This window comes from Trachemys scripta, chromosome 10, assembly GCF_013100865.1.
Source record: "Trachemys scripta elegans isolate TJP31775 chromosome 10, CAS_Tse_1.0, whole genome shotgun sequence".
Lineage (NCBI taxonomy): Eukaryota > Metazoa > Chordata > Testudines > Emydidae > Trachemys > Trachemys scripta.
In genome coordinates, this window is record NC_048307.1 from 15,509,145 (window position 1) to 15,534,949 (window position 25,805).

The window sequence follows — 25,805 nt, forward strand, 5'->3', positions numbered from 1 at the left end:
TTGTGTTAAAGGACCCCTCTATATAAGGTCTATATAAACAAGGAACTTAATTTTTATTATCACTCCTACAGTCACTTCCTCCGTCTGGCTTATTTACTGGCATTCTTATGATGTAAATATGCATCATACTTAATCTAAATTGTAAAAACATATTTACAGAATTTCATGTTTGCTGGTTGTCTTGGTAATTTCAGATGTGCTTGCATCTTTCATTTAGTCAACATAGCGAAGTAAAAGAACTGTATGGAAAATCTGAAGTAAACACAATAGCTCAGGTTTAAGAAATCAAACATCTTTTAAGTGCTGTTTTTGCTTGTCATGTAGTGTATGCATAAGAAGCTGTTTCATTTAAAATAGTAAAACATATCTCTTGACCTTTGAGAAGATAAAAATTCTGTCAAGCAATTAAAAAAAGCGTGATTTTGATTTTAAAAAATTGCACGATTAAAAAAATTAAGCAATAATCGAATATAATTTATTTAAATATTTTGGATGTTTTCTACATTTTGAAATATATTGATTTCAATTACCACACAGAATACAAAGTGCACAGTGCTCACTTTATTTTTTATTACAAATATTTGCACTGTAAAAAACAAAAGAAATAGAATTTTTCAATTCACCTAATACAAGTACTGTAGTTCAATCTCTTTATCATGAAAGTTGAACTTACAAATGTAGAATTATGTAAAAAAAAACTGCATTAAAAATAAAATATAAAACTTTAGCGCCTACAAGTTAATTCAGTCCTATTTCCTGTTCAGCCAATTGCTCAAACAAGTTTGTTTACATTTGCAGAAAACAATGCTGCTCACTTCTTGTTCACAATGTCACTTGAAAGTGAGAACAGATGTTCGCATGGCACTATTGTAGCCGGTATCACAAGATATTTACATGCCAGATGTGCTAAAGGTTCATATGTCCCTTCATGCTTCAATCACCATCCCAGGGGATATGTGACCATGCTGATGACGGGTTCTGCTCAAAAACAATCCAAAGCAGTGTGGACCGCCGCATGTTCATTTTCATCATCATGAGTCAGATGCCATCAGAAGGTTGATTTTCTTTTTTGGTGGTTAGGGTTCTGTAGTTTCCGCATTGGAATGTTGCTATTTTAAGACTTCTGAAAGCAAACTCCACACCTTATCCCTCTCAGATTTTAGAAGGCACTTCAGAGTCTTAAACCTTGGTTCGAGTGCTGTAGCTATTTTTAGAAATCTCACATTGGTACCTTCTTTGCGTTTTGTCAAATCTGCAGCGAAAGTATTCTTAAAATGAACATGTGTTGAGTCATCATCCGAGACTACTATAACAGGAAAATATGAACATAAGAATGGCCCTACTGGGTCAGATCAAAGGTCCTTCTAGCCCAGTAGCCTGTTGTCCGACAGTGACCAGTGCAGGTGCCCCAGAGGGAATGAAAAGAACAGGCAATCATCAAGTGATCCATCCCTTGTCACTCATTCTGAGCTTCTGGCAGAATGCATGTAAAACAGAGTTGGAGACATACAATTATCCCCCAAGGAGTTCAGTCACCAATGTAATTAACACATTTTTTTAATGAGCGTCATCAGCATGGAAGCATGTCCTCTGGAATGGTGGCCGAAGCATGAAGGGGGATACGAGTGTTTAGCATAGCTGGCACATAAATCCTTGCAATGCCAGCTACAAAAATCCCATGCGAACGCCTGTTTTCACTTTCTGGTGACATTGTAAATAAGAATGTGAGTTAGAATGGGATTTCAAGCATACAATATACAAGAAATAGATTCTCTTAATTTAAACATTTAAAGGGGCCTCATTTTCAGAGGGTGAAAGCTCAGCACTTTGATTATGCAGCTCCTTTAAGGGGTCTCAGGTTGGGCACTCAAATACTTGGTGACACCAAAAATCATTAGTCACTTCTTAAAATCTTGTCTTAAAGAATGTCACACACAAATAATCCAGAAAATACTTAGGAGTCAAATTGATGAACATCTCAATTTAGAATAGTGTAAAAATATGATTCACTGTGTTAATACAACTGAAATCAATATTCTCTGTATTTTTATACCTAAAAACTAAACAGTGTCAGTTTTAATATGCAGGAGGTTATATGTACCCTTTCATTTATATGTTTGGTTGAGAACAGCCAAAACCAGGAAGAGGATAAAACAACAGAAGGAAGTGGCCTAAAATATAAAACTTTCAGGTCTGCATAGCAGAATTTACCACTAAAAACTAATGTTGGCAAGCTGCCATCTCTCAGATAAAACTTTTGACTTTTTGTAATGTCAAAAGTTTAAAATAGGTGTAATGTACAAAATTAAAATAGATACATTGGAAAATGCTATTATGCTTTACATAGTCAGGCAAACATTTTATTTTCAAGTTTAATTTTTTTAACATGCATCTTTATGAACTTAGTTATAGTTTCATTACCAAAATTCTCACTAAGTTGCACAGGTGTTAGATCTCCCAGGGGACTTTCCACATCAGCTGCAGCATTCAGCAATAAATAGCAAATACCCAAGTACCCTAGATGAAACAAAGATGGTGAAGAGGATTTTGGAGTCCAAAGACTTCTGTTAATATCACACCTATATTTCTTTTATTTTGTGGAAAAACAAAATTAGTTCACCTATTTTAAATATCTATTTAAATTTAAATGCACTATTTTAATTCCCACAACAATCTAAGACAACATATGTGATTTCCAAGAATATTGTTTTAACAATAAATTTGCACAGAATACCATATCTCCATTTACTGGAGTATAAATGAAAAACAATACCAGAATTTTAGGAGATTCTGGGAATGTGTTTTTTTTGTTTGTTTGTTTTTGTTTTTTAAATAATAAAAACTTAGAACATTAACAGAATTGGTCAACCTGCTTTTGTTAAAAACATATAAAGATTAACAGGTTTAACATCATATGCTAGCAGCACAATCAAAATGGAAAGACATTTCAAACATGCTGTGATGAATAAGGGACTGACACATTTTCTGAATGTGTACATTATAAAAGCAAAATTGTAGTAAGACCAGTTATAAAAATCTGCAGCTCACTAACAATTCTTCAATAAACAGAAAATCAAACAGTCTCCTCCGCACACAGGAAAAACCTTTTGCAACCTGCCTGATACATAACTTTTTTCTTCTTCACAGACTAATCCTTCCATAAAATATTCTTTAGACATTTCTTTGTGCATCCTTATGTTCACAATGTCTTGGTCTATCCTGCAAACTTTTGCAAGCCAAGATTTGCAGAGAACAGTTTCCTGATATGGCTTTTTTTCCTAGCCACTAATATCCCGATGGAATATTATGCCATATTTTGTACAAACTGCTCCCCCGTCCCTTTTCAAATCATGGTTGTATTTCACTCAGATTTAGCAGAGCTGAGATACATATATTTTAAAATAGACAAAGAGCTCCTAATTACTTAATCAATCATTTGATTCCTTAACTACAAGTACTGAAAGGTCAACTGAAAAGGTTAAAAAAAATATTCAATAACCTTCTTTGCTGTTTTTACATTATAAAGCCACATATATTGGGGTTTAAAAATAGAGTCCTCTTAGAAGTTTAGACTTCTGACAGTGACCATAAAAAAATATGATGTGTGAGAAAGTTTACCATAGACAATAGCAAGATGTAGTGCAGTAGCTCCATCACACTGGGGATTTGGGAAATTCACATTAATTCCAGGATAATGCAGCAGCAAAGATACAAGGTGCATTTTTCCAGTATTCACTGCAGCATGGAGTGGTGTGTTTCCATTTTCTGCTGCGTGGTTTACATCAGGTATGGGAAGTCCCTAGAACAAAAAATAAGCAGGAAAACATTTTTTAGCTGAACCACCAAAACAGATTTACAATGAGAAAAGCAGCTATATTTCAGACCATAGAACAACTCCTCCATATTCTGTATTAATAAAACATAAAGCCTTTTATCTCAGATGTGTTCCAAACCTGTAGTGATCAAAAGTCATTACACCCATCTGATGGCTGCTACCTGTGTGAAATTACTCAGTGATTTTTAGTCCCCTTCTTAGTAGAGGCATAAAGCCTAATTCAATTGTCAGCTCTAAGTGGAACTCTTGTTCTCTCTAGGTTCTTTTACAGTGTCAGACGCACGAAGTGGGCATTCACCCACGAAAGCTTATGCTCCAATACATCTGTTAGTCTTAAAGGTGCCACAGGACCCTCTGTTGCTTTTTACAGATCCAGACTAACACGGCTACCCCCTGATACTAGAAAGCAAAAAGTAATTTTTCTCTGTTTTAGCTTATTTATGCATTTGACAGCCCTTTAAGTATAATTAGTTTTCCCTAATTATGTGGTTCTTCCATACAAGAGGGGAGTGAACATTTTTAAGAATAGGAAAATATGATTGCAAAATAACAATCACTAGTAGAGTGACTCAAGAGCAGGGCAGAATCTGAGTCTTTTGCACTCAAAAAATCAAAATAAGGAGCTCTGGATTAATTGTTTATACCCACGCCTTTTAGCCATACTAATTTGTTATAAACCCCTTGAGAGTTCCTAATTAATACATTTTATTTTTTTGTATTTAATGTAACCTTTTCAGTCAACTGACCATGTCAAGAAAATAGTCCAGTATCTTTGGTTGGTCATATATAGTGGCTAAAAATATGAGATTTCGATCTTTTTCATCTACTGCACCAAGGTCCAGCTTCTGGTTTATAATAAGATAATGCAAGACATCAGCATATCCCAGCTGGACACTGTGTAGAGCTCTGAGGAAGAAGAAAAAAATATATGTAAAATTTCTTCATAAAGATGATAAAATGATAAAAATAATGCATGGAAGTTTGTAATAGGCTGATTAGTAATGGTTGTTTACAGTTCTATATAATTTTCTAACAATTGAGAACGGTTTTAATGACTACCTTATATAAACAGTCACCAAAAGTCCATTATAAAATAAGCCATTTAAAAAAAAATAGGAAGTGAGGGCATTTTATAAACTTATGAGGATTTTTAGTGGGTTTCTGTAACTGTGGAAGTCTATGGAGTATGCTTTAACTTTGGCCACTGGCCATTTAATTGTTATATATGTCAGTTGTTAAATCCTGACAATGTGCTTAAACTTAATTGTGACAGTGAATTCTTTTATTTTTTTTGCCATTATTTGTATTTATATAGTCATGGTTGGCCAAAGCTTTAAATCACTCCATAATTGGCAAAAGGGAAATTGGGTGAAGGGAGAGCTCTTGTTCTAATACGCGCAATCTCTTCTTCATCCCCTCAAGTACTGCCCTTTTTTTTTTTTTTTTTTAAATCGGAGAGGGACAGATCCAATTTCCCTTCAAGTCAGTGTAATGATTCCCATTGACTTCACTGGGAGCGGATTATATTCATTATCTTGGTTAAATTTAAAATGGCACTCACAAAACTAATTTGCGCCTTGATTGTGCAGTCTAATCCATACAGGCAGACCCCTATACCTGTAAGGCGTCCCATTTAAGTCAATAGATGTGGGGACCACTCGCATGGATCATATTGCAGGCCTGAAGCTTTGATTTCTTCTCTTAATACCACCCTGATTTACTGAAACCGATAGAAGGCTAAATATCTAAAACTTCCTTTCCACAATTTATATTGACTGACTTTTTCCATTTCACTCATTTGGGACAGTGTAGTCAGGCTCCATTTTCCTCCCACCAACGTTATTTAAAAAAATTGTCCATTTGACCGTGTAGATCTCCTGGACTAGAAAAAATACAGGTGGGTTTGGATTAAAAAGAGAAACACAACAAGAAATTTTTGTTTAAATCAGCGGACATGTCATTCAAAATATTTCATTTCTTATTAAACTTTGTAATGTACGGAAAAGTGTCTTACCCCCATCCTTCAGTCCCCCCCCAAAAGTGAACTTTGGGCCTAAATTATTTGACAATGTTCTTGTCACGCAGTGGGGTAGGGGGGAAATCTCTGTGCACTCTACTTAAAATTTCCCCTCACTCTTCTGTGTGATTTATTGTATTGTGATCAATTATACTCTCAACCAACAACCTAATAAAAGGATTTTTTCTATTAGACAAGGCATCACCTCATATCAGGAAAAGTTAAAAACATCATTCACAATAAATTAAATCATATCACAATAACTATATTAATTTTCAAAAATGACTGAACATTATATTTAAGGCCTGATTTAATTTAATATAAAATCATAAAGAGCTGCTGGAAGGGCATAACGAGTGGGGTCCTGCAGGGATCGGTTCTGGGTCCGGTTCTGTTCAATATCTTCATCAATGATTTAGATAATGGCAGAGAGAGTACACTTATAAAGTTTGCAGATGATACCAAGCTGAGAAGGGTTGCAAGTGCTTTAGAGGATAGGATTAAAATTCAAAATGATTTGGACAAACTGGAGAAATGGTCTGAAGTATGTAGGATGAAATACAATACGGACAAATTCAAAGTACTCCACTTAGGAAGGAACAATTAGTTGCACACATACAAAATGGGAAATGACTGCCTAGGAAGGAGTACTGCGGAAAGGGATCTGGGGGTCACAGTGGACCACAACCTAAATAGGAGTCAACAGTGTAACGCTGTTGCAGAAAAAGCTAACATAATTCTGGGATGAATTAGCAGGTGTGTTGTAAGCAAGACACGAGAAGTAATTCTTTCACTCTACTCCGCTCTGATTAGGCCTCAACTGGAGTATTGTGTCCAGTTGGTCTAGAAAACATGACCTATGAGGGAAAAATTGGGTTTGTTTAGTCTGGAAAAGAGAAGACAGAGGGGACATAACAGTTTTCAAGTACGTAAAAGGTTATTACAAGGGGGGGGGGAATTTATTAACCTCTGAGGATAGGACAAGAAGCAACGGGCTTTTAAATTGCAGCAAGGGAGGTTTAGGTTGGGCATTAGGAAAAACTTCTTAACTGTCAGGGTGGTTAAGCACTAGAATAAATTGCCTAGGGAGGTTGTGGAATCTCCATCAATGGAGATTTTTAAGACCAGGTTAGACAACACCTGTCGTGAATGGTCTAGATAATTAGTCCTGCCATGAGTGCAGTAGACTGGAGTAGATGACCTCTCGAGGTCCCTTCCAGTTCTATGATTGACTGCCATTAAGGACACCATATTTAAGAGATTTTTAAACCAGTATTAAAGCAACAAGAACACACCTTTGTAATTGTCAAGAAAAAATTAAACTCCACATTAAGATTATTAAAATTAAACTAGTTCTAAAGCATGATTCAAACTGGTTTACAGTTTCTTACTTTAGGCTTCCATTCTGCCAGTATCCAAAGTTATATCCCTTTTTAAGCAAGGTTGATGCCAATGGCAATTAAAAATTAATTTCCAAATTCAGGTAACAGATCATTCATAGAAGAAGTGTTCCTTTCCTATCAGATTTTCAGACTGTTGGGTTGAGCAAAAGGGATAAAATGGTCCTTTAACTCAATATTTGTCAAGCCTGGAATTTCTTCTAGGAATTGAAGTGCAACTCCTTCTCAGGCAGACCATCAATTGAAGAATGTCAAGTGTACATGGCTAACAAAGACTCATCAGGTATTTTCACTAATAAAAACATTTTTCACAAGAATGATAGTAATAGTAGCCATTTGCAAACAGCAGAATGGAACTGTAGGCTTTAGATATTATTGTCTCAACAGTACAAATTTTAAAAAGGAGCCTAAAGCACTTGCTATAAAAGAGATACAGAGACTCATTCAGACTACAATGGCTGTGTTCTGGATACTAGAACAAGACACATTAGAATGAGTTTAAAATTGAACAAGTGCCAAAAACAGCTTGACAAAGTGCCCATAAAAACCATCCTGAAATGACAACTCCCACAAGCTAGGAGGTTGCTGACACCTGCAAGTAATTTAGCCAAAGGAGAGTGTGATCAGAAGGTACAATTAACAACTACAAATGAATGGCTTAGCATAAAAGGAAAGCAAGAAGTAAGAAGAGTTTTGAAAATCATGTTCAGCAGTGGTAATAATATAGGTCACAGAGTTTTTGAATTGACCATCAAATTGTAGAGAGGACACAGGCACTAGACTGGAAGGACTTGGAAAGTGCTACAGTCTGTACAAACACTATCACTCAAAAGCAGCAGGAGGGTGGCATAAGATGAAAAGAGGCTGAACATTTAACTTATATCCATCTGCCTTGATTAGTTTTCCTCTCAAGAGCCAGAGAGGGATGTAGGACAGAGAGACAGGCAAGTTTAGCTTATGTAACACCCTCATATTTTCAGCCTAATAGAAAGTTCATCATCCAGAAACCTCGCTCAAAATAAGTGGCTGAAGGTGCACAGCAGGCAAGCCTTTAAGAAAATGCTAGAGAGCACTATTAAAAAGTCTGTTTATATATATATATATATATATATATATATATATACACATACACACACACACACACACACACACACACACAGAGACACGCCCCCTACCCCGATATAACACGAATTTGGATATAACGTGGTAAAGCAGTGCTCTGGGGGGGGGCGGGGCTGTGCACTCCAGGAAATCAAAGCAAGTTCAACACAATGCCGTTTCACCTATAACGCGGTAAGATTTTTTGGCTCCCAAGGACAGCGTTATATCGGGGTAGAGGTGTGATATATATATAATCATTTACAAAAAAAAAATATCACGAGACTGATGGGGCGAGGCTTCAAGAAAGATTTTGCAATGAACTGCTTCAGACTGATTAGTACATGACCTAGACCAGAAATGGTAGCATTTTTTGAATGAGACAAAAACAAGCAATTTTCATAACTTGTTTCTTTCACTCTAGGGCAGGGGTAGGCAACCTATGGCACATGTGCAGAAGGCGGCACGTGAGCTGATTTTCAGTGGCACTCACACTGCCTGGGTCCTGGCCACCGGTCCGGGGGGCTCTGCATTTTAATTTAATTTTAAATTAAGCTTCTTAAACATTTTAAAAACCTTATTTACTTTACATACAACAATAGTTTAGTTATATATTATAGATTTATAGAAAGAGACCTTCTATAAACATTAAAATGTATTATTGGCATGTGAAACCTTAAATTAGAGTGAATAAATGAAGACTCGGCACACCACTTCTGAAAGGTTGCCGACCCCTGCTCTAGGGAATCCTGCTTATGAGCAAAGATCAGAAACAAGAAATGTTAGTGCTGCTCCAATCCTTGAGGAAGCCACTAGGCAGGAAATTTATCCTTGTGTGCCACCAGTGTACATATTGGATTTGAAAGGCAGACATGGGATAAGGTTGACTCCCCTACTGAGGGGCTGCTGGTCCAGAGAAGATTTTTAATTTGTAAAAAGGCCAGCCTGAGAAAATTTTACTTACTCTGGTGAGTAGCTATTTGCACAAGCAATTTCACAGACGTCAGAATGGACCACTTGTGAGAGTAATTGCTAATCAGAGCAATTTAAGTCTCCACCATCTGGCTCAAAATGAGAGCAAAGTTTCAGATGGTTGGTCTGTATCACTTGGGCTTTTTGCTCAGTGAGCAACAAATAAGCATGTGTCTTTCAGGATTTGTTTTTTTTTGTTTCCTTTTGTCCTTTGCTCGTTTGAACCCTTTCAATAGGAAACAGAGCTTTAGAAGAGTTACAGCTTGTGGGTTTTTTGAGTTAAGAGGTTAAGGAATACATAACAGACTCTTTCAATACGTTTAGATACAATATTTGTAAAAACTTTGCACTTCTTACAACTCAGAAAATTTCAAAACATGTTATAAGCACTAAACACATTGACAATAAGACCTCAAATTTTCCCCCTCAAAGGCAACATGAAAATTATTTTTAAAATTGGTTGTGCGCCCATTTGCTCTTTATAATGCAAAAAGAACTGAAGAGATTTATTCAGCTTAGAAGTATCCAGAAAGTCACATCTAGCTTTCCCTATTTTTGCTGTAGGACTTCGTAGTGATCTCAGATGTTGATTAGGCAAGCTCTGTCACTGCCTAACTGAAGAAGCTGGAGGATTGAATCTTTAGTAAAGGTGGCCTCTCTCACGAGTGCTTATTGGACTTTAGAGTTAAAGTTTTATACGCTTACATTAATTTTCCCTTTTCTTAGTTGCTTAGCTATGTCTGACTGTTAGAATTTTGACATCAGGAGGCCAGAGTTCCATATCATATAAAATCTGAATTTATTAAAAACAAAAAACAAAAAAACAAAAACTCGCACCAGCTTTCAGGCTCTCTTTATGGCTCAGTGAAGAAGAAAAAAAAAATCCCTTCAACTTCTTTTGCAGGTGATTTTTAAAGAACAATCCTGCTATAATTGCATTAGAAACAACCTGGGAATAGCCAGTGTGTTTTTGGAAACTTTAGATCGTATGTCAAATATGAGCTCCTTCTGCTGCTTTAAAGGCAGCATTTTGCTAACCATGGCTTTTTCCACAAAAGAGCATCATGTTTGACTTGCACATGACTTTGCCTCCAAAGCAGTGTACATTCCTGCAGCCATAGCCGAAATGATGCTAATGGCACAAAAAGGAGCAAAGGACAGAAAGCTTGACTTTTGCAACTCAAAAGACTCATGAAGGAAAGAGAACAATTCAAACTTATAAAAGTTGCAGTAGACAAAAAAAGCTGGATTTTCACTAACATTACAGCTCTATGAAAATATGACTATATAAAAATGGCAAGGCTGTGACTTCACTATATGCTTTGTTAGGAAATTTCTGTATTCATTTTTTCCTTTCCTTTGCTGCTTTGTTTCAATAGCCTTCTCCCTCACTCAGTATCCATTTAAAAAAACAAAAAGTTTTAGTTGTAAATGTGATTTTTGTGCATGAGAAGGGTGCCATGCTTGCCCTGGAGACCAAAGTCCCATTTTTCTATAGAATAAATATAGCACATAGAACAGCAGCAACATATTTTCCTCAGAGTGTCCTCCAATCTGCAGAAGTTCTGACATTCCTCACCAAAGCCAGGAAGGTAGTTTGTTCTCCATGTCTGGTCAATCCTGGTGTAATTTAGTAATAATTGTAGTGATGACTTCGGGTGGATTTGTCAATTAGTAGTAATTGTGATGGTAGCTTTCCATTTCCACTTGATGTTGAAATTATGATCATGAATTAATATAAATTTTACAACAGAAATTGTGTAAGATTGAGGAAAAGATGGAGAGGAGGGAGGAAACTTGTTAGTTCAAGTATCTTAATCAGCAAACATGGAAATGTAATTTTGGACTATCTGGTAAAGTGACTAGGTATTCAAAATTAGCTTGATCCTGAAGAAGTCATTCAGCAAGAGGAAAGGAAGTTAAGGTCAAGTTGCTGAGTGGTTTGGGGAATACAGAAGAACCACATTAAGCATGGCAGAGAAAGGCTCAGAGCATCCCTTCCTTATATGCATGCAGAGGAGATCCTTCATGTGAGGATTTCCTCCTGTATGTTTAGAAGGGAGAGGTGCTATCTCTAAGAGAGCCAGCACTGGACAGACCAATAGGGCCTCTTCTGTAGCCCCCAACCTCCACCTCTCAAGTAAAGTTTCACTTAACGGAGTTTTGCAAAGTTCTGGTCCTTTGGGAGTCATTAGAGATTGATCTGGGTCTTTGGAGGAAGGGGGGAAGAGGGGAACACAAAACACACCCTCATTTTTTGAGAGACCAAGAACAGAAAAAAAAATTGGTAGGACCCCAGCATATTACTTGAGTCTACTATCCTTAGCAGATAGGGTCACTGAGGTAGCTTTGCTTCTACAATTTAGCCCAAGCCCTGTAAATCCTGACTGCAGCCCTGTTAAGGCCAGACGTAAGAAGGCATATTCTCTCCTCCTTCCACATGCAGAATTCCTACTCCTTTTAATGGAAGTCCTGCACATGGACTGACTGAAACTATAGTTTTGGCCTCTAACTATCACTCCAAATAGAAAGGGCTGTCTTTTATGTTTCAGCCTTTGTAACTTAGACAAAGCTACTCCCATGGTACCATATGGACTCCTGTTAATAGTAGCATGAGATTGAAGAGTCATGTTCCAATGCAATGGTGCACCATCCTAGCCCTAACATGCAATTTCATACATACTTTTTTTTAAATCCACAGTTGAACTTGAGTATTATGTAAAGATTATGCAAATTTAGACCTAGTCAGTTGGGAAATATCCTGGATTTGGATAAATCATTATTGGTGTATTACAACTGCTTATCACCTATGAGTAAGGAATGGATATAAAAAAAAAGAAATACAAAGTATGAGAATACTTGCTGTAAGTTCTGGGCTGGATTTCATCTCTTAAAGAAACCAAACTTGTATGGTAAGACACTGCTTCTCTTATGAACTGGTTTACATATTCTTCAGGACAATATCTTCATATTTGCGTATTGAGGATTCTCCCTTCTCCCCATACAATTCTCATTGTGAAAGGGACACTTGAGATTTACTCCCCACTTTAAAAGTAGAGAGAACAACAGCATCTTGATTTTATTTGTATACCAGCTACAGTGCCACTATGACCTGTGTTTTGCAAGATGGTTAAGTACTATGGTAACAGGCTATCTTACAATCTATTACACTGCAGTTTATAAAATCAGAAAACAAAAAACAAGCAATTTTTCAAAACACTTTTATTTCTTTTTTAAACAGTTTGATAAAACCATTCATTGGCATTTAGAGTTCAACTGTAAACAATCACAATAAGTTGCTATTGTGTATTGAACTTTATACATTTTTACACAAAATTGCAGTAACAATCCATAGGAATAAGTTACATTCAGCATATTTGAGAATGGATTTGGCTATTGAAACACTATACTGGAAAAATCTGTGCGGTCAGGTAAGTAAAATTATTCAAAAGCTGAATGTTTAACTCCCTCCTGTGGTGTAAGTAAGCAGCATCATAATTCATCAGCTTCTATAAGTGTATATAGTGCTAGTGCTATATATTAAAAAGCCTGCTTTCACTCAGAACAAAATTTCAAGTTAACTACAGAAACTCCTTGCTCACGAGTCAGAGTATTATATAAGAGTTTCAAATAGACAAAGTTATTGTAAACATCTTTCCTTACACCAAAATGGGTATGCCACATTTAGATACATTTGTAGTCCTTTTGGGCTGACACACTCTAGGAGACCTTCTCAATTCTTTATGTTGCAGTAAGAGTTTTAAAGCATGACCAAAAAGAGTATCTAGCTGTTTTGTGTGCAAAAGCCTATAGTAAAAGTTTTAGCATTTACGGCCAAGACAATTCACATTACCATGCATATAAGCATTGAAAACTAAATTGTTACCCACCATTTGCGGATGGATTCTGTGTCAATTGAAGCCAGTGGCAAGGCTCCCACTGACTTCAGTGGTGAAGATCAGGCACTAGCTAATCTAGAGTGAGCTGATTTTAAAGAGAGACTGTCAATTTCAAAAATTACTTGTCATAACAGTAGGTGGTAAATACTCAAGATGACTATAACTAAAAGATTAGAGAACAAAGTTATTGTTTCAGTTTGTTAACTTTAAGTCAGTTTCCCAGTCTGTATGGGTCTTCCACACACCAGAGAAACATGACTTTTTTTAATTTTAAAAAGTAGTAACAAAAATGGGCACGGTTATACAGTCTCTGATACCATTCCTGAAATTCCCTTAGATCACTTTTTGAAATGGATTAGGTTTCAAATTAGCAGTATCACTTTAATGAACAGCTGAACCTGGGTCTTAATACTGCATCCAGTGAACATCCAAAACTCCCCTTGATGTCAATGGGAGTTTTGGTAGCACAAGCACTGCAGGACCAGCCTCAAAACACATACCAATCCAAAATCAACCGAAAAAAGAATCAAGGACTGAAATTTAGAGCATGATGTTCAAACAATCACTTTCAAACCATTATTCTGACATTTGGGCATCAAAACAAGTAGCCATATGTCCTTAATGTATTTAACATGAACATTTTTTTAAATCAGTAAATATGAATGGGTCAGAGAAAACATCCTCTGAATTTTCATAAGTGGACCTCTAAATCATTTATTTGGGGAAGTGTATCATGTATTTTTACATGAGAAATGATAGATTTTAGTCTAATTTCAAGAGAGGTTCACCACATTAAAGATTAGTAAGTCGAACTTATTTTTAAAGTTACTTTGTCTAAAGGCTTCAACATCTTTCAAGTATTATAGAAAAAAAGATCAAGCCAATGTCATAAAGCATGCCACATTTAACACAATCATTATGAAAAAGATTGCAACCAGGTTTATTCAGACAGTTCAACATAACTCATGACAGAGTATCTTACCAAGAAACCCAAGCAGCATAACATGGTTATTTTGGTTACTAGCTGCAGGCCTTGATAGATTTGATGCCACAAGTATCTGACAACATAAATAAGATTACAATTCACAATCACAAAAATAAAACCAGTGGGGATTTGGACTGTCAGGTAAATGTTTTTCAAAGCAGCTGGTTTAGAGAAAAAAAAAACAAAATAAACTTACCACCGAGGTGGTATTTCTGATAAGGCTAACAGGTAAACTCCGATAAGCTCTCATGACAGATGTCAGTGTTAATTCACTGTCAAAATTTGTTACGATAACCAAATATAGAGGAGCCTATCCAAAACAGAAGAGGGTAGTGATGTGGGCAGGAGGGAAGTATACAGGACCAAACCATTTTCTCTGCTAAACTGGTAAAAAGTATGAGAAAGAGGCTAAGGACCTGCTCCTATGAAGAAAGTCCACGTTTTTTCAAGCATGCAACATAAAAAGTTCAGTCAAAGCACTTATGTTCCTCAAAACTCAGAAAATAAGCCACAACAAGCAGTTCCCACAATATGTTGCAGGTATTCCTTGCCTGGGCCCATAAAGTTTCCTTGTGAGGTATACATGTAATTTACATGAATGCTAGTACCTGCTAGCCTTGATATTTAGTACAGTTTCTACTGCTTTTTGAAGTTTAACACTAAAGGGCCAAGACAGTTTACACAGCATTCAAACACACGGCTGTGGTTTTGCCTATACACATACAGTTCTCCACAGGCACATAAAAAAGGCTCAAGGCATTATTCAATATTTGTTTTAAACATACTTAAAGTGATCTTTAAAAAGAGCAGTGCAGTATTTGCTTAAGTTCCACTTGAGTCAAGAAACGTGTTTATAAAAAAGTTACTAGATAATTCTCAATACTAGATTTTTTATTTTCTTACCTTTCTTTAACCACTTCGTTTGTTTGCTTTGTAGTAGCAGAAACAGAACTCTTGATATGTAGTTCAGGAACGAGCTTGGTACTGACCAATGCCTTATAAAACTGAATTTTAAAAGCATTAAGTTGTTTAGTAACTAGTCTTATATTTTACTTTGATGTTTTAAATACTTCTGACTGACATCCATAACTTAGCAAGCAAAAAATTGGAAATATATAAAAAAAGAAAAAAGCCATCTTCTAGTCTTTTGAAATTACCCACCCCACTAAAATATATTCTTTCCTAGTACAACAGATTCCTTAGGACAGCCTCAACCCTAGAGAAGCATTTACTGTGAAAACTGATTCCTACATTGGATTTACTGAGGCCATGAAACTCCCTGAAAACCAATTCAATGCTTTTAGTCCAGACATTTTCCCTTTTTTGAGATGAGACCATATCAGGTATAGTGAAAAAAAATTAATGGTGTACACATAGCTGTACACAGTAGCCATGTGTATAAATATTACACATCTATGAAAGACTCTCTCCCCTTTGGTTTACAGTTCTCCCTCCTAGGGGGAAGACACTGACATTTCTGTGTTGCTGTCTCTGCCAGATAATTCTAGTAGTACAAGAATACTGCTTTCGATTTATGCTTCTCCAGCCTTGACGTGCAGTGTATGTATGGCATGTGAAATGCTACCACACTAAATCATCCTTTATTTCAGTCTCAGATGGAATGTTTAAGTTACTTTTTAGGTTTACAATAAATCAAATTCAAGGCATGTTAACTTATTATTAGAATGGATTTAATCCACTCAGAATTAACACTCTTTAAACATTGTTAAAAGATTACATAGAGACGACAAATGACAATTCAATCACCTTTTTGTGTCTAGTATCAGGGGATAGCTGAGTTAGTCTGTATCCACCCTGACTGAACTGGCCCTGTCAACACTGGTTCTCCACTTGTGAGATAACTCCTTTCTCTTCATGGGTCAGTATAATAATGCCTGCATCTGTAATTTTCACTCCATGCATCTGAAGAAGTGGGTTTTTACCCATGAAAGCTTATGCCCAAATAAATCTGTTAGTCTTTAAGGTGCCACTGGACTCTTTGTTGTTTCTGTGTCTAGTTATTGCAGGCTGTTTAACCTGATCCCGTGATCATGGCTGAAAGCCACACACTCATTGAAGTTAATAGTCTTGTCATGGTGAAACATCTATATGATCAGGTCTGTAGTATACAATATTCATCATACCAGAAGTCCCTTCATAGAACAACAACTTGTTTGCAATATTCAAAAGGAATGTTATAAGCCACCAGCACCCTATAATAGGCTTATGTAAAAACATTCTAGTCAGGCTGTTTTTGCTAGGTTTGTCTTTATGATGTTTAAAAAACAAAAACAAAAAGGGGGGGGGCTATTTCTTACACCTTCATTTGCTCCTCCTTATTCCTGGACATTTTGTATACATCAAAATCATCTCTAAAAGTAACTGTGATGTTACAAAAAAGAAGAGGAATGATTAAGAAAGAAACATGCAGCCGGAAAAGATAAACTAAGGGACAAAGTGTTCAGCCTGGCCTTACAAGCATAAATAATTGGAGTACAATTTTTGTGCAAACGAATACATTGTTCTTAGATGTCCATGTAACAATAAATGCAGATACAAAACTGGAACTGAGTGCAAAAAATGGATACCAACATTTGAAACACTTAATGTATAGGAAAAGAGATCCTAATTCTTTGCCCGTATCCATAGCTTTAAAAATAAGGAAACCTTATGTCATCTGCCCCAGAAAAGTAGCAGGGAGCAAAATTTCTAAATTAAAAATTTTCATCCTTTCCCATAATAGATCAGTAGCTTCTGATAATTTAATCTACAACTCAGTATTTGACTTTTTAGAGAACTGTAAGATTTCTAATGCTATTGACTTTGTATTCTCATGGCGCAGAACTAACTGAGCTTTTACTAAAAACAACAAAGTGGACATGAGTTATATAACACATAATGGTTCCATTACAGTCTATGGGACAAAGTCTAATTTTTGCCCAAGACAGCAAGAGCTCCCTCACAGCTGTTTACTATTTATAATGTATGCCTACTTTAACATCTCTGCTGATTATGTAACTGGTACACATGTGATCTAAGGTCTAAAACTACACACGTAGTTTTAAAGTGCACATGAAATAAAATTATTTTCTAAATTTAAAAAATATTTCTAATCTCTTCCTTCTACAGCAACACATAGTGTCCATATTTGGGACTCAAAGCAAATAAAAGGCCACTTCTGAAAGCAACAAAAGAGAAACTTTTCTTCACTCCTAGAAGCCTAAAGGTGTATTGAGTTATTTTCTAAATTTTGTAAATCATAATAACCTGGGGCATTGAAATCAATAGGACTACTCATATGAATATGGGTTTGTGGAATCAGTTCGTAAGGGCCAAATTCTCCAATGCAATGTGGCTAATTTGCAGAGAATTGTTGGCATAAGCTTGTCCAAAGGAGAGTTTAATGGGCTTAGGAAGAATCATCTCAGGGTAAGGATGACCTTTCAGTGTTGCAGAGGCACTGTAAATGTTTGTATACCAGCCTGCCACCATAACAGGGAAAAGGGGACATGGCCCTATGTTTTGCACATTTCTGGTCCCTACAGACTGTTTGCAGCCATCACAGAGCTGCCCTCATGATGCAGTGGGACCAAGTCTCCACAGAACTGCAACAGGATCAGGGGAGTGCAAAAAAATAGAGTTTTATTTCCACCTTTGCACACCTCAACCTCAATGCTCTGGACAGATCAGCTACCTTACACCCCACCCTCCGGAGTGGGCTTCATATTTCCAGTAAGATTCAGTCATAATGAAGGTTTGTTTTTTAAAGAAAGGACACACAACCCCCCTGCAAATATAGTTAGTTATAAGGGAGACATTGATAGGCCTTTGTCTACAGCTCACCAGCAAGTTTCATTGAAGATATTCTTTAAATGAAACTCACACCATTTCTCTTATAAAAAAAAAAAAAAAAAACTGTTGAGAGATGTCCTATATTGAGTTCTCAGCTTCAGAATCTCTCAGTTAATTGATATACACAATACTTTTAGAGTCACAGGGTTTTTTTAAAAAAACAAAAACAAACAAAAAAAACCCACCTGTGCTGAGATAGATGGATTGAATTCTACAGGTAAGAACTTTCCAATAGGGGACTATAAACACCAGCCAAAAGCACAGATTTGGCTCAGACCCTTAAAAAAAGATCAGTGCTGTAAAATTAAAGCCAAAAACTGTTCCAGACAAGCATTAATGTGAGAAACTCATTTGAGAGCTGCATGAATCCTAAATAAGTCAAATTATAATCTCCTGAGCCCAGAAGTTATGGTATTCCATATAACATTCCCCATTACTTACTAGAAAAGTGTGTTTTATTAGCAACTCCAAGTGCCATTTAATTTTAGTTGCATAGCTCTCACTAAAACCTGAACTCTAACTTTGTCTCAGCACTGTTTGATTTAATCAGATATATTTTTCTATTAATATTAAAAACAGACATTATTAAAATTTCAGCATTATTTTGCTTTTACCTTCACTACTGCATGCCAGAGATTTGCTAGTGCAAAAGCTCGTACAGCTAATAGCCACTGTGTTACCTGAGGATTATTTGTTGTATATTTTATACTTGAAAGCATTTTTTTATATGCAGTTGTTTGCTCTGAAGACATGATGTTTAAATAGTCAAGGAAAATATACGGTTTCTGGCTGCTCAGTAGTCCCATAGGATATTCACTCAACGTGGCAGCAAGGATGGAATGCAGATCAGAAGGTTGCAGTTCAGAATCCAATGCCTCCAGAAATGCAAGTTGCAATTCATCCTCAATAATACCCATTTCTAATTCCAACAATTGCCTTTTTTGATTGTACTGTAGCTCTGACAGCCAGAAATGTGCAAAATGTACAAAGTTATCTCCAGTGCAACACCAGACACTCAAGTCACTAATGGAATTATATGCTTTCTCCAGCCAATCTGTCACAGAAGTACTATCAAAGTGGTTAAAAATCTTATCAAGTCGTCCTCTCTCAGGTGAAAAGAGCAGATGAGATGAATCCTTTGAAGAGACAGCTGCACTTAAATTTAACCTTGTTGGTTCACTCAAATGAGGAGGCATTTTCTTGCCAATATGAGGCAAAGGTACAGCCTTAAATAAAGAACAATTCCTGATCTTAAGAGAAAAGAATTCTTTTTGTAAGCTACTATTAACATCAACTTGAGAATTCTTCAACAAGGAACATACGTCTGGAAGGTGAAGGATCTCATTTTGGCTATTTGGGCCACTTTCACTTAAATGTTCATGGTTTAAAACGTCTTCCTCCTCCATATTCATATGGGAGACAATCATAGCTCTTCTGTCCTTCAAACTTTGCATTTTGTTAAACAGTAATACAGAATATTATTAACCTTAGTTGCAGCACAGACAAGCACGGCAAGTCACAAGTCAATGGATCTCAATATGAACCTGAAAGAAAGAATGAATACAGGAAATTAACTCATGGTCAGTCTCCATCTTCAACTGCTTCTCTTAAAGTAAAATATACACATTTTCATCATATCCAAACAACATTATCAGTATTACCAGGTATTATTTAGGGATCTCCATATCATGAAGGGAAAAAAAAAGAATATCTCAACAGCAGAATGTAGTTGAGGAACCTAATAGTAGAGTTTGTAAGGAGGTCCCCCTAACTCTTTTCCTTGAATATGTTCAAGCAGATATATCCTACACTGATGAAAGTGGATATTAATGCTATTAATTTTAACAGGTTCTAAAAATGTTATTTCTATACACAAAATTTAAGATCATGGCCTCTGATAGCAAATGTCCCTCTACTCTGCTGCACATTTAATGCTGGTTTCTCCTCTTTTGCAGTTTAAATTCACTGAGTTAGAGCTTACCTTTGTTGGGTGGCGGAAAGCATCACAAGTGATTCAGCGAATGAGAGATCTGAAAACTTATTGCATAACAATACTCTCTACTTTAACCAATAAGATTGCAGTATGTAAGTGATCAGAGGCTTAACATCAGAGATCAGTTTTAAGTGTCTCTCTTTCTTTAATTTTTAAAACATGGACATTAAAGTCAGAGGCAAAGTCTCAACTATTATGTCCAACAAAGCTGTTTTTAATAACGTTTCATTTTCCCCCAGACATGTTTGTGTGTGTTACCTTCTGTACTTGCTAACTTTGTATCAAGTCACTCAGTGAAAAACTGCATAACTATAAGCCCTCAGCAGCGGGTTAAGTGCCTGGAGAACGTTCACATTGATTGACACATACAGCACATGGAACAACATGCGCAGCTCAGAGGAAAGATAACCAGGCAAACTGATTGCACAAGCATGATTAGGGGTTACAATGTATATTGCAACAAACCAAACTGCTGATCCTGTTACAAGACGACCACCATCTGCCAACACAGGCAGTAGACAAGGATGAAATAGCTGCCATGGTTACTAACTGAATACTGTGTGTGGAGCTAGACATGGCTTATATCCAGACATGTCACTAACTGTTACAAATTTAAAGAGTTGTAGCACAGAAAGACAGGTTCAAGAAGAAAAAGTCGCCATATCCACGTTGTCAATCCTCTGGTCCCTTCAGTCTCCCTATCAATTTATCATTCTATTGTTACTGCTCCTGGAAGAAGGGTTTGGTTTGTAGTGTGTGTGGCGCTTATCGGGGGGCGGAGGAGAAGAGATTTGGTAATGAAAAGTTTATTGATCAGTCTTGTCAGTTTCATCTTACTGCTTGGGGGGAGGGATAGCTCAGTGGTTTGAGCATTGGCCTGCTAAACCCAGGGTTGTGAGCTCAATCTTTGAGGGGGCCACTTAGGGATCTGGGGGCAAAAATCAGTACTTGGTCCTGCTAGTGAAGGCAGGGGGCTGGACTCGATGACCTTTCAAGGTCCCTTCCAGTTCTAGGAGATAGGATATCTCTATTTATTTGCTAGATTTAGAAGTTTCATCCTTTATGGGCCTCAACTGGTAATAACATCTGTCCTCTAACATACCACAACCAAGCTTTCAGAGACCTTCTCTATAGTCACTTCCCCCCACCCCCTGAGTAGCTGCCTGATCTGCCTGCAAGGCTGTTCAAGTGCTTGCCTCATCAAGGCCCTCTTCTGTTGCCAGTGAAGTCAACAGCAAAACATTCACCACCTTCTGAGAGAGAGTAGGCTCACATCCTTAAGCAGATTGTTGAGGCCCAACCCTCCAGATGATGAGTTTCCAATACCCATTGGGCTAGATGAAATAGAGAGAGCTCTGCATCTTGGAAGAGCAGGCTCCAAATAGTTTGTTTTACATTTAAATCAAAAGCTTATAAATGTATATTTTAGTGTAAGCATCAAGTTATCCTGGGTTTCCTAGTAGGACAATTTTTCTTGAATTTGAAAGTCAATCTCTATCAGTAAACTAATTTTTACTGCTCCTTTGGGTAGTTATACTGATTTTGTTTCAACCTATATATGCTAATAAAATTATTTAGCCAGACAGACAGAAACTGGAACACTAAACACAGCATGTATCCTACAAAGACGACGAGATAACATGCAAGCTGAAGGACTGGTATAATAGTCACTTATTGCTTATTATAGTGACTGCTGTGCAGGATCAGATAACAGCATAACCTCAATGTACTTGTCTTTGTTTTTAAATTTACACAACAGGATGTTTCTCCTGGGGGAATTCTATGCCACTGCATGTGCACAGAATTCATGTCACCTGCGGATTTCTTGGCTTCCCCACAGAAAAATTGCTTTCTAAAAGGGAAGCTGCAAGAGCAGTCACGCACCAATCCCTAGCAGTGCAGGTATATCGTTTCAGGCACCTGGAGTAGCTAGCAGAGAGGTAAATCATCGCAAGCCCGGGGACACCCCAGCCAGTAGCTCCTACCCTTAGCTGGGATTAGCTGCTAGTCCCCTCTGGGCTGGAGGCAGGACAGGACAGGACTTCCTCTTTCCCTGCAAGGGGTGACTGGGGCTGTGTCAGACCCACCCCCAGAAACCTCCCACAGCTGCAGGAAGCTCATCATCCTCCCCTGCTTTCTGCCTCCATTGCTCCTCAGCTGTGGGGAGAGGGGTCACTGTGTGGGGAGCTGCTCCCCCATCCACCCAACCCCCATGCATCTGGGTCTCCCATTCTCAGATACCCCTGCCAAACTTCAAATGGTACATCCAGAACTCCCCTAGCCCTCCATACCCAAACCTCACCAAACCTCAACCCCTGCATCTGGAGCCCCCCTGCACCCAGACCACTGCCCACTGAGCTCCCTGCACTCAAACCCCCACCCTGATGCCTGAGCCCCCACATCCAGACCCCACCACTGACCCCCAATTATCTGCACCCAGACCACCACCCCACCAAGCCCCACTCCCCCAGCACCCAGACTCTCCTACTGAGCCCCAACCATCTTCATCTGGAAGCCCCTGCAGAGCCCGTTGCCCCTGCACCTGGAACCCCCTCCCCCAACGAGCCTGTGCACATCCAGATGCCCTCCACACCTAAGCCTCCCCACTGAGCTGCCTGCATCCAGATTCTCCCACACCTGGATCCTGCCTGGTTGAGCCTGCCTGTCCCACACCTGGTGCACCTGGCATAGAGGGGCAGGGCCCCAGGGTGTTTCTGGGGCAGGCCCAGTCCTTATGCTGTGTCAGGGTTGGGTGCAGCTTCACTACTGAGTCCATGTCCTGGGGGTAGGGGGAACTGCAGGGTGATCTCCCACCTTCATGCAGCCAGTGGCCTGTGCTCCCAACTGCCATGCTAGAGCCTCTGCATTTATTTCTTGACAAATAAAACTTGCAGAATTTTAAAATACTATGTGCAGAATGCCCTCACGAGTAAGGAGCTGCACAAAATGCATCACAGCCACAATCTGACGTTTACTCCAGCTGGAAGGGAGCGCAAAAGTTTCTCTTTAGTCAGATTAAAAAGACAACAGTGCCCCCAGCAGGGCCGGATTAACTTTTTGTGGGCCCAGCTCCAAACATATTTGTGGGCCCCCCAGGGAATGACTGTAAAAGGGGCCGGAGGCAAAAGCACAGTGGGGCGGGAGCTCAGGTTGGTCCCTGGAGCAAGGGAGGGGCCAGGGGTAAACGGTAAGCGCAGCAGGGCTGGGGAGGGGGTAAACAGGATCCCCCCCACCCCTGCCCACAGAGAGCGCGTACCTACCTTCTCCCTGGTTCTAGCCCATTCTCTTTGTCTCTCTGCACTGAGCTGCCCCTCCTCCACTGTGACAAAGTGGGAATGTTCTTAATATTTTCTCTGAATACTGTGTGACTGCCTCAGTTTCCCCTACGCATTTCTTAAGTATCTAGGTGGTGGGATAAGGGTGTATGATTGTTGCAGAGCCCTAGAGGGCAGGTGTGATGCTGTCTGCACAGAAAATGGCTGACACACGGTCTCCTGGCAACTGATGACCTGGGCCCCTCCCCTGCAAGGTGCCAACTGAAGGTGTTGGAGAACAAAGAGATCAGGTAGCCTCCTGGCCCGGGTAGGCTGACCAGATAGCAAGTGTGAAAAATCAGGACAGGGGGTGGGGGGGTAATAGGAGCCTACATAAGAAAAAGCCTCAAATATCGGGACTGTCCCTATAAAAACAGGACATCTGGTCACCCTAGGCCCGGGGAAAGAGACAAAGGAGGGGCTGGAGGGGATTGCAGTGTGGAGCTGGCTGGGGAAACGGAGGGAGGCCCAGCACTGGTATTTGGGCTCCCTACCCCACAAGACGGACTTGACTGAGGGGTCCTGTTTTCCATACCTACAAGCTCTGATTTTACTGTGTTCCTGTCGTCTATTAAACCTTCTGTTTTACTGGCTGGCTGAGAGTCACGGTGAATCACACGAAGTAGGGGGTGCAGGACCCTGACTCCCCCACACTACGTGACATCCAGCAGCAGCGGGACAGGTTATCTTCCAGCCCTCTAGGGTGGGAGTAGGAGGAGCAGAGGGTAATGTGGTTACTTCTATAACCGGACTTTTAGTTTTCGGTCAGCACTGCTAACTGGACACCCACGTCCCATTTTCTACTGGAGTTTCCAGTCTAAAACTGGATACCTGGCAACAGGGGTGCCAGAAAAGCCTGAGAAGGGGAGGAGGGGCAACCAATCATTTTTAAAAGTGAGAGGGCTAAGCCTTAAGTGATGGGAAGCAAGGGATGGGTGGGCTAGGGAGTGGAGAGGAGCTAAGGGGAAGGGCCATGTCAGCTGTACTTGGCCCTGTGCTCAGCTTCATTTTTGGGGCCCCTCCCTGAGACCCAGCCAAGAAAAAGAACATTTTCTCTTATCTCCCCCCACCCCCGTTTTTCCATTTTTCCCCCCGTTCATCCTCCTCCTATAAGTAATAGCAAGTCAATGAAAATAAAGTGAGGTACCTTGATTGTTCTTGTAGTCTAACATTTTTCTACAGACCACTTGAAAATTGCAGAGGGTCTCTTTCGTACCACTTATGATCTTTCCTAATATTGTAAAAAAAACATTGGGGTGCGGGGTCTGGCCAGGAGCTAGGCTGAGGGAAGGGGCTCAGGGTTGGGGCAGAAGGTTGGGGTGTGGAGCGCTTACCTGGGACAGCTCCTGTTTTGTGCGAGGGGTGCAGGCGCTCACATTTGGTGCTCAGGATGGGAGTGGGGATGTGTGGGGGGGTTCAGGAGTCAGGGCATGGGGGGCTGTGTATGTGTGGGGGTGGAGGAGTCAGGGGGCTCAGGGTGTGTGAAGGGGGGTACAGGGGGCTGTGGGTATGTGAAGGTGCAGAGGTCAGGGTGGGCAGAGGGCTGAGGTCGTGCAGGTGCTCACGGCAGGGGTATGCCCTGATTCCAGCCCCTTCCCCAAGGCCCCGCCTCTTCTCCTCCTCCTCCCCGGAGCCGCAAGCCTGCTGAGGCTGCCTCCTCCTTCCTGCCAGCAAGCAGCTGATCGGCGGGGGGGCAGAAGGTACCAGGCTGGGGAAAGAGGCGGGGGAGGAGCTTGGCTGCCGGCAGAGCCTGCCCTGCTGCAGCAGGAGCCGGGAGCACTAAGCTTCTGCCCCCGTGGGAGGGGCGGAGAGGAGCCGGCCGGACCGGGGCCCCTGTGGACCATGGGCCTGGCGACCTGGTAAATCCGGTACTGGCCCTCAGTCCCTGGGTACCTGCGAGGGAAGAGTCAGTAACTCCAACAATGGCCCGCCTCAAGCGGAGTCACGTCCGCCTCCCCTCCCGCAAGCCCCCCGGCGGCGGGAACGGAGACTGCAGCCCCTCCCCATTCACCTGCAGCCTGACGTTGAGCATCATGGAGGCCACGATGTAGAGATAGGGGAAGTTGATCCGGAGCTTCCAGGCCAAGTCGAAGAAGAGGAGGAGGGACCTGGTCAGCCCCTTGCAGAAGACTCCGTAGGACCTGGCGGCGGCCGATTGCGAGAGCCTAGCAGCCAGGGCGGACAGAGCCGCCGCCATATACACCCCGCCCCCACCGGGCGCTCCGACTGCACCGCCCCCACTCCGTAGTGACCCGCTGGGGAGCCGAGCCAGGGCCTCTCACCTCCCCTCCGCCGCCCCCAGCCCAAAGAGCCCGGATGTCGATCGCAATGGGGGAGATAGGAAGGACAACTATGGAATTTACATACGCAGGTCCCCCGCTTGCTACGTCACAGCGGTTTTGCGTTATGACGGCACGGCGCAACGACGCAGGCTAGGGGC

The 25,805-nt window shown here is 39.9% G+C and overlaps 1 protein-coding gene across 3 annotated transcripts; it reads right to left on the minus strand.

The window, feature by feature from the left end:
- Positions 1–1,383: 1,383 nt before the first annotated feature.
- FAM220A (family with sequence similarity 220 member A) lies at positions 1,384–25,803 on the minus strand. Of its 3 annotated transcripts, none has more exons than XM_034783892.1 (6): positions 25,377–25,511; positions 18,673–19,602; positions 15,110–15,210; positions 4,582–4,741; positions 3,619–3,799; positions 1,384–2,517 (listed from the first exon to the last, which is right to left on the minus strand). In XM_034783892.1, exons 2-6 carry the CDS (start codon positions 19,510–19,512, stop codon positions 2,348–2,350), a joined length of 1,452 nt encoding a protein of 483 aa, XP_034639783.1. In that variant the 5' UTR covers positions 19,513–19,602; positions 25,377–25,511; the 3' UTR covers positions 1,384–2,347. The 3 variants fall into 3 exon arrangements, with proteins under 3 accessions (XP_034639783.1, XP_034639784.1, XP_034639785.1); XM_034783893.1 differs by having other exon boundaries at positions 2,417–2,587; XM_034783894.1 differs by lacking the exons at positions 1,384–2,517; positions 3,619–3,799; positions 4,582–4,741; positions 15,110–15,210 and having other exon boundaries at positions 19,464–19,602; positions 25,377–25,803.
- Positions 25,804–25,805: the final 2 nt, after the last annotated feature.

Coding starts and splice junctions, on each gene's coding strand:
- FAM220A (XM_034783892.1), bottom strand. CDS start 19,512: ATGCAAAGTTTGAAGGACAGAAGAGCTATGATTGTCTCCCATATGAAT. Junction 4,742..15,109: donor AACGAAGTGGTTAAAGAAAG/GTAAGAAAATAA, acceptor CTTCTTCCTCAG/AGCTCTACACAGTGTCCAGC. Junction 2,518..3,618: donor ACATCTTGCTATTGTCTATG/GTAAACTTTCTC, acceptor TGTTTCATCTAG/GGTACTTGGGTATTTGCTAT.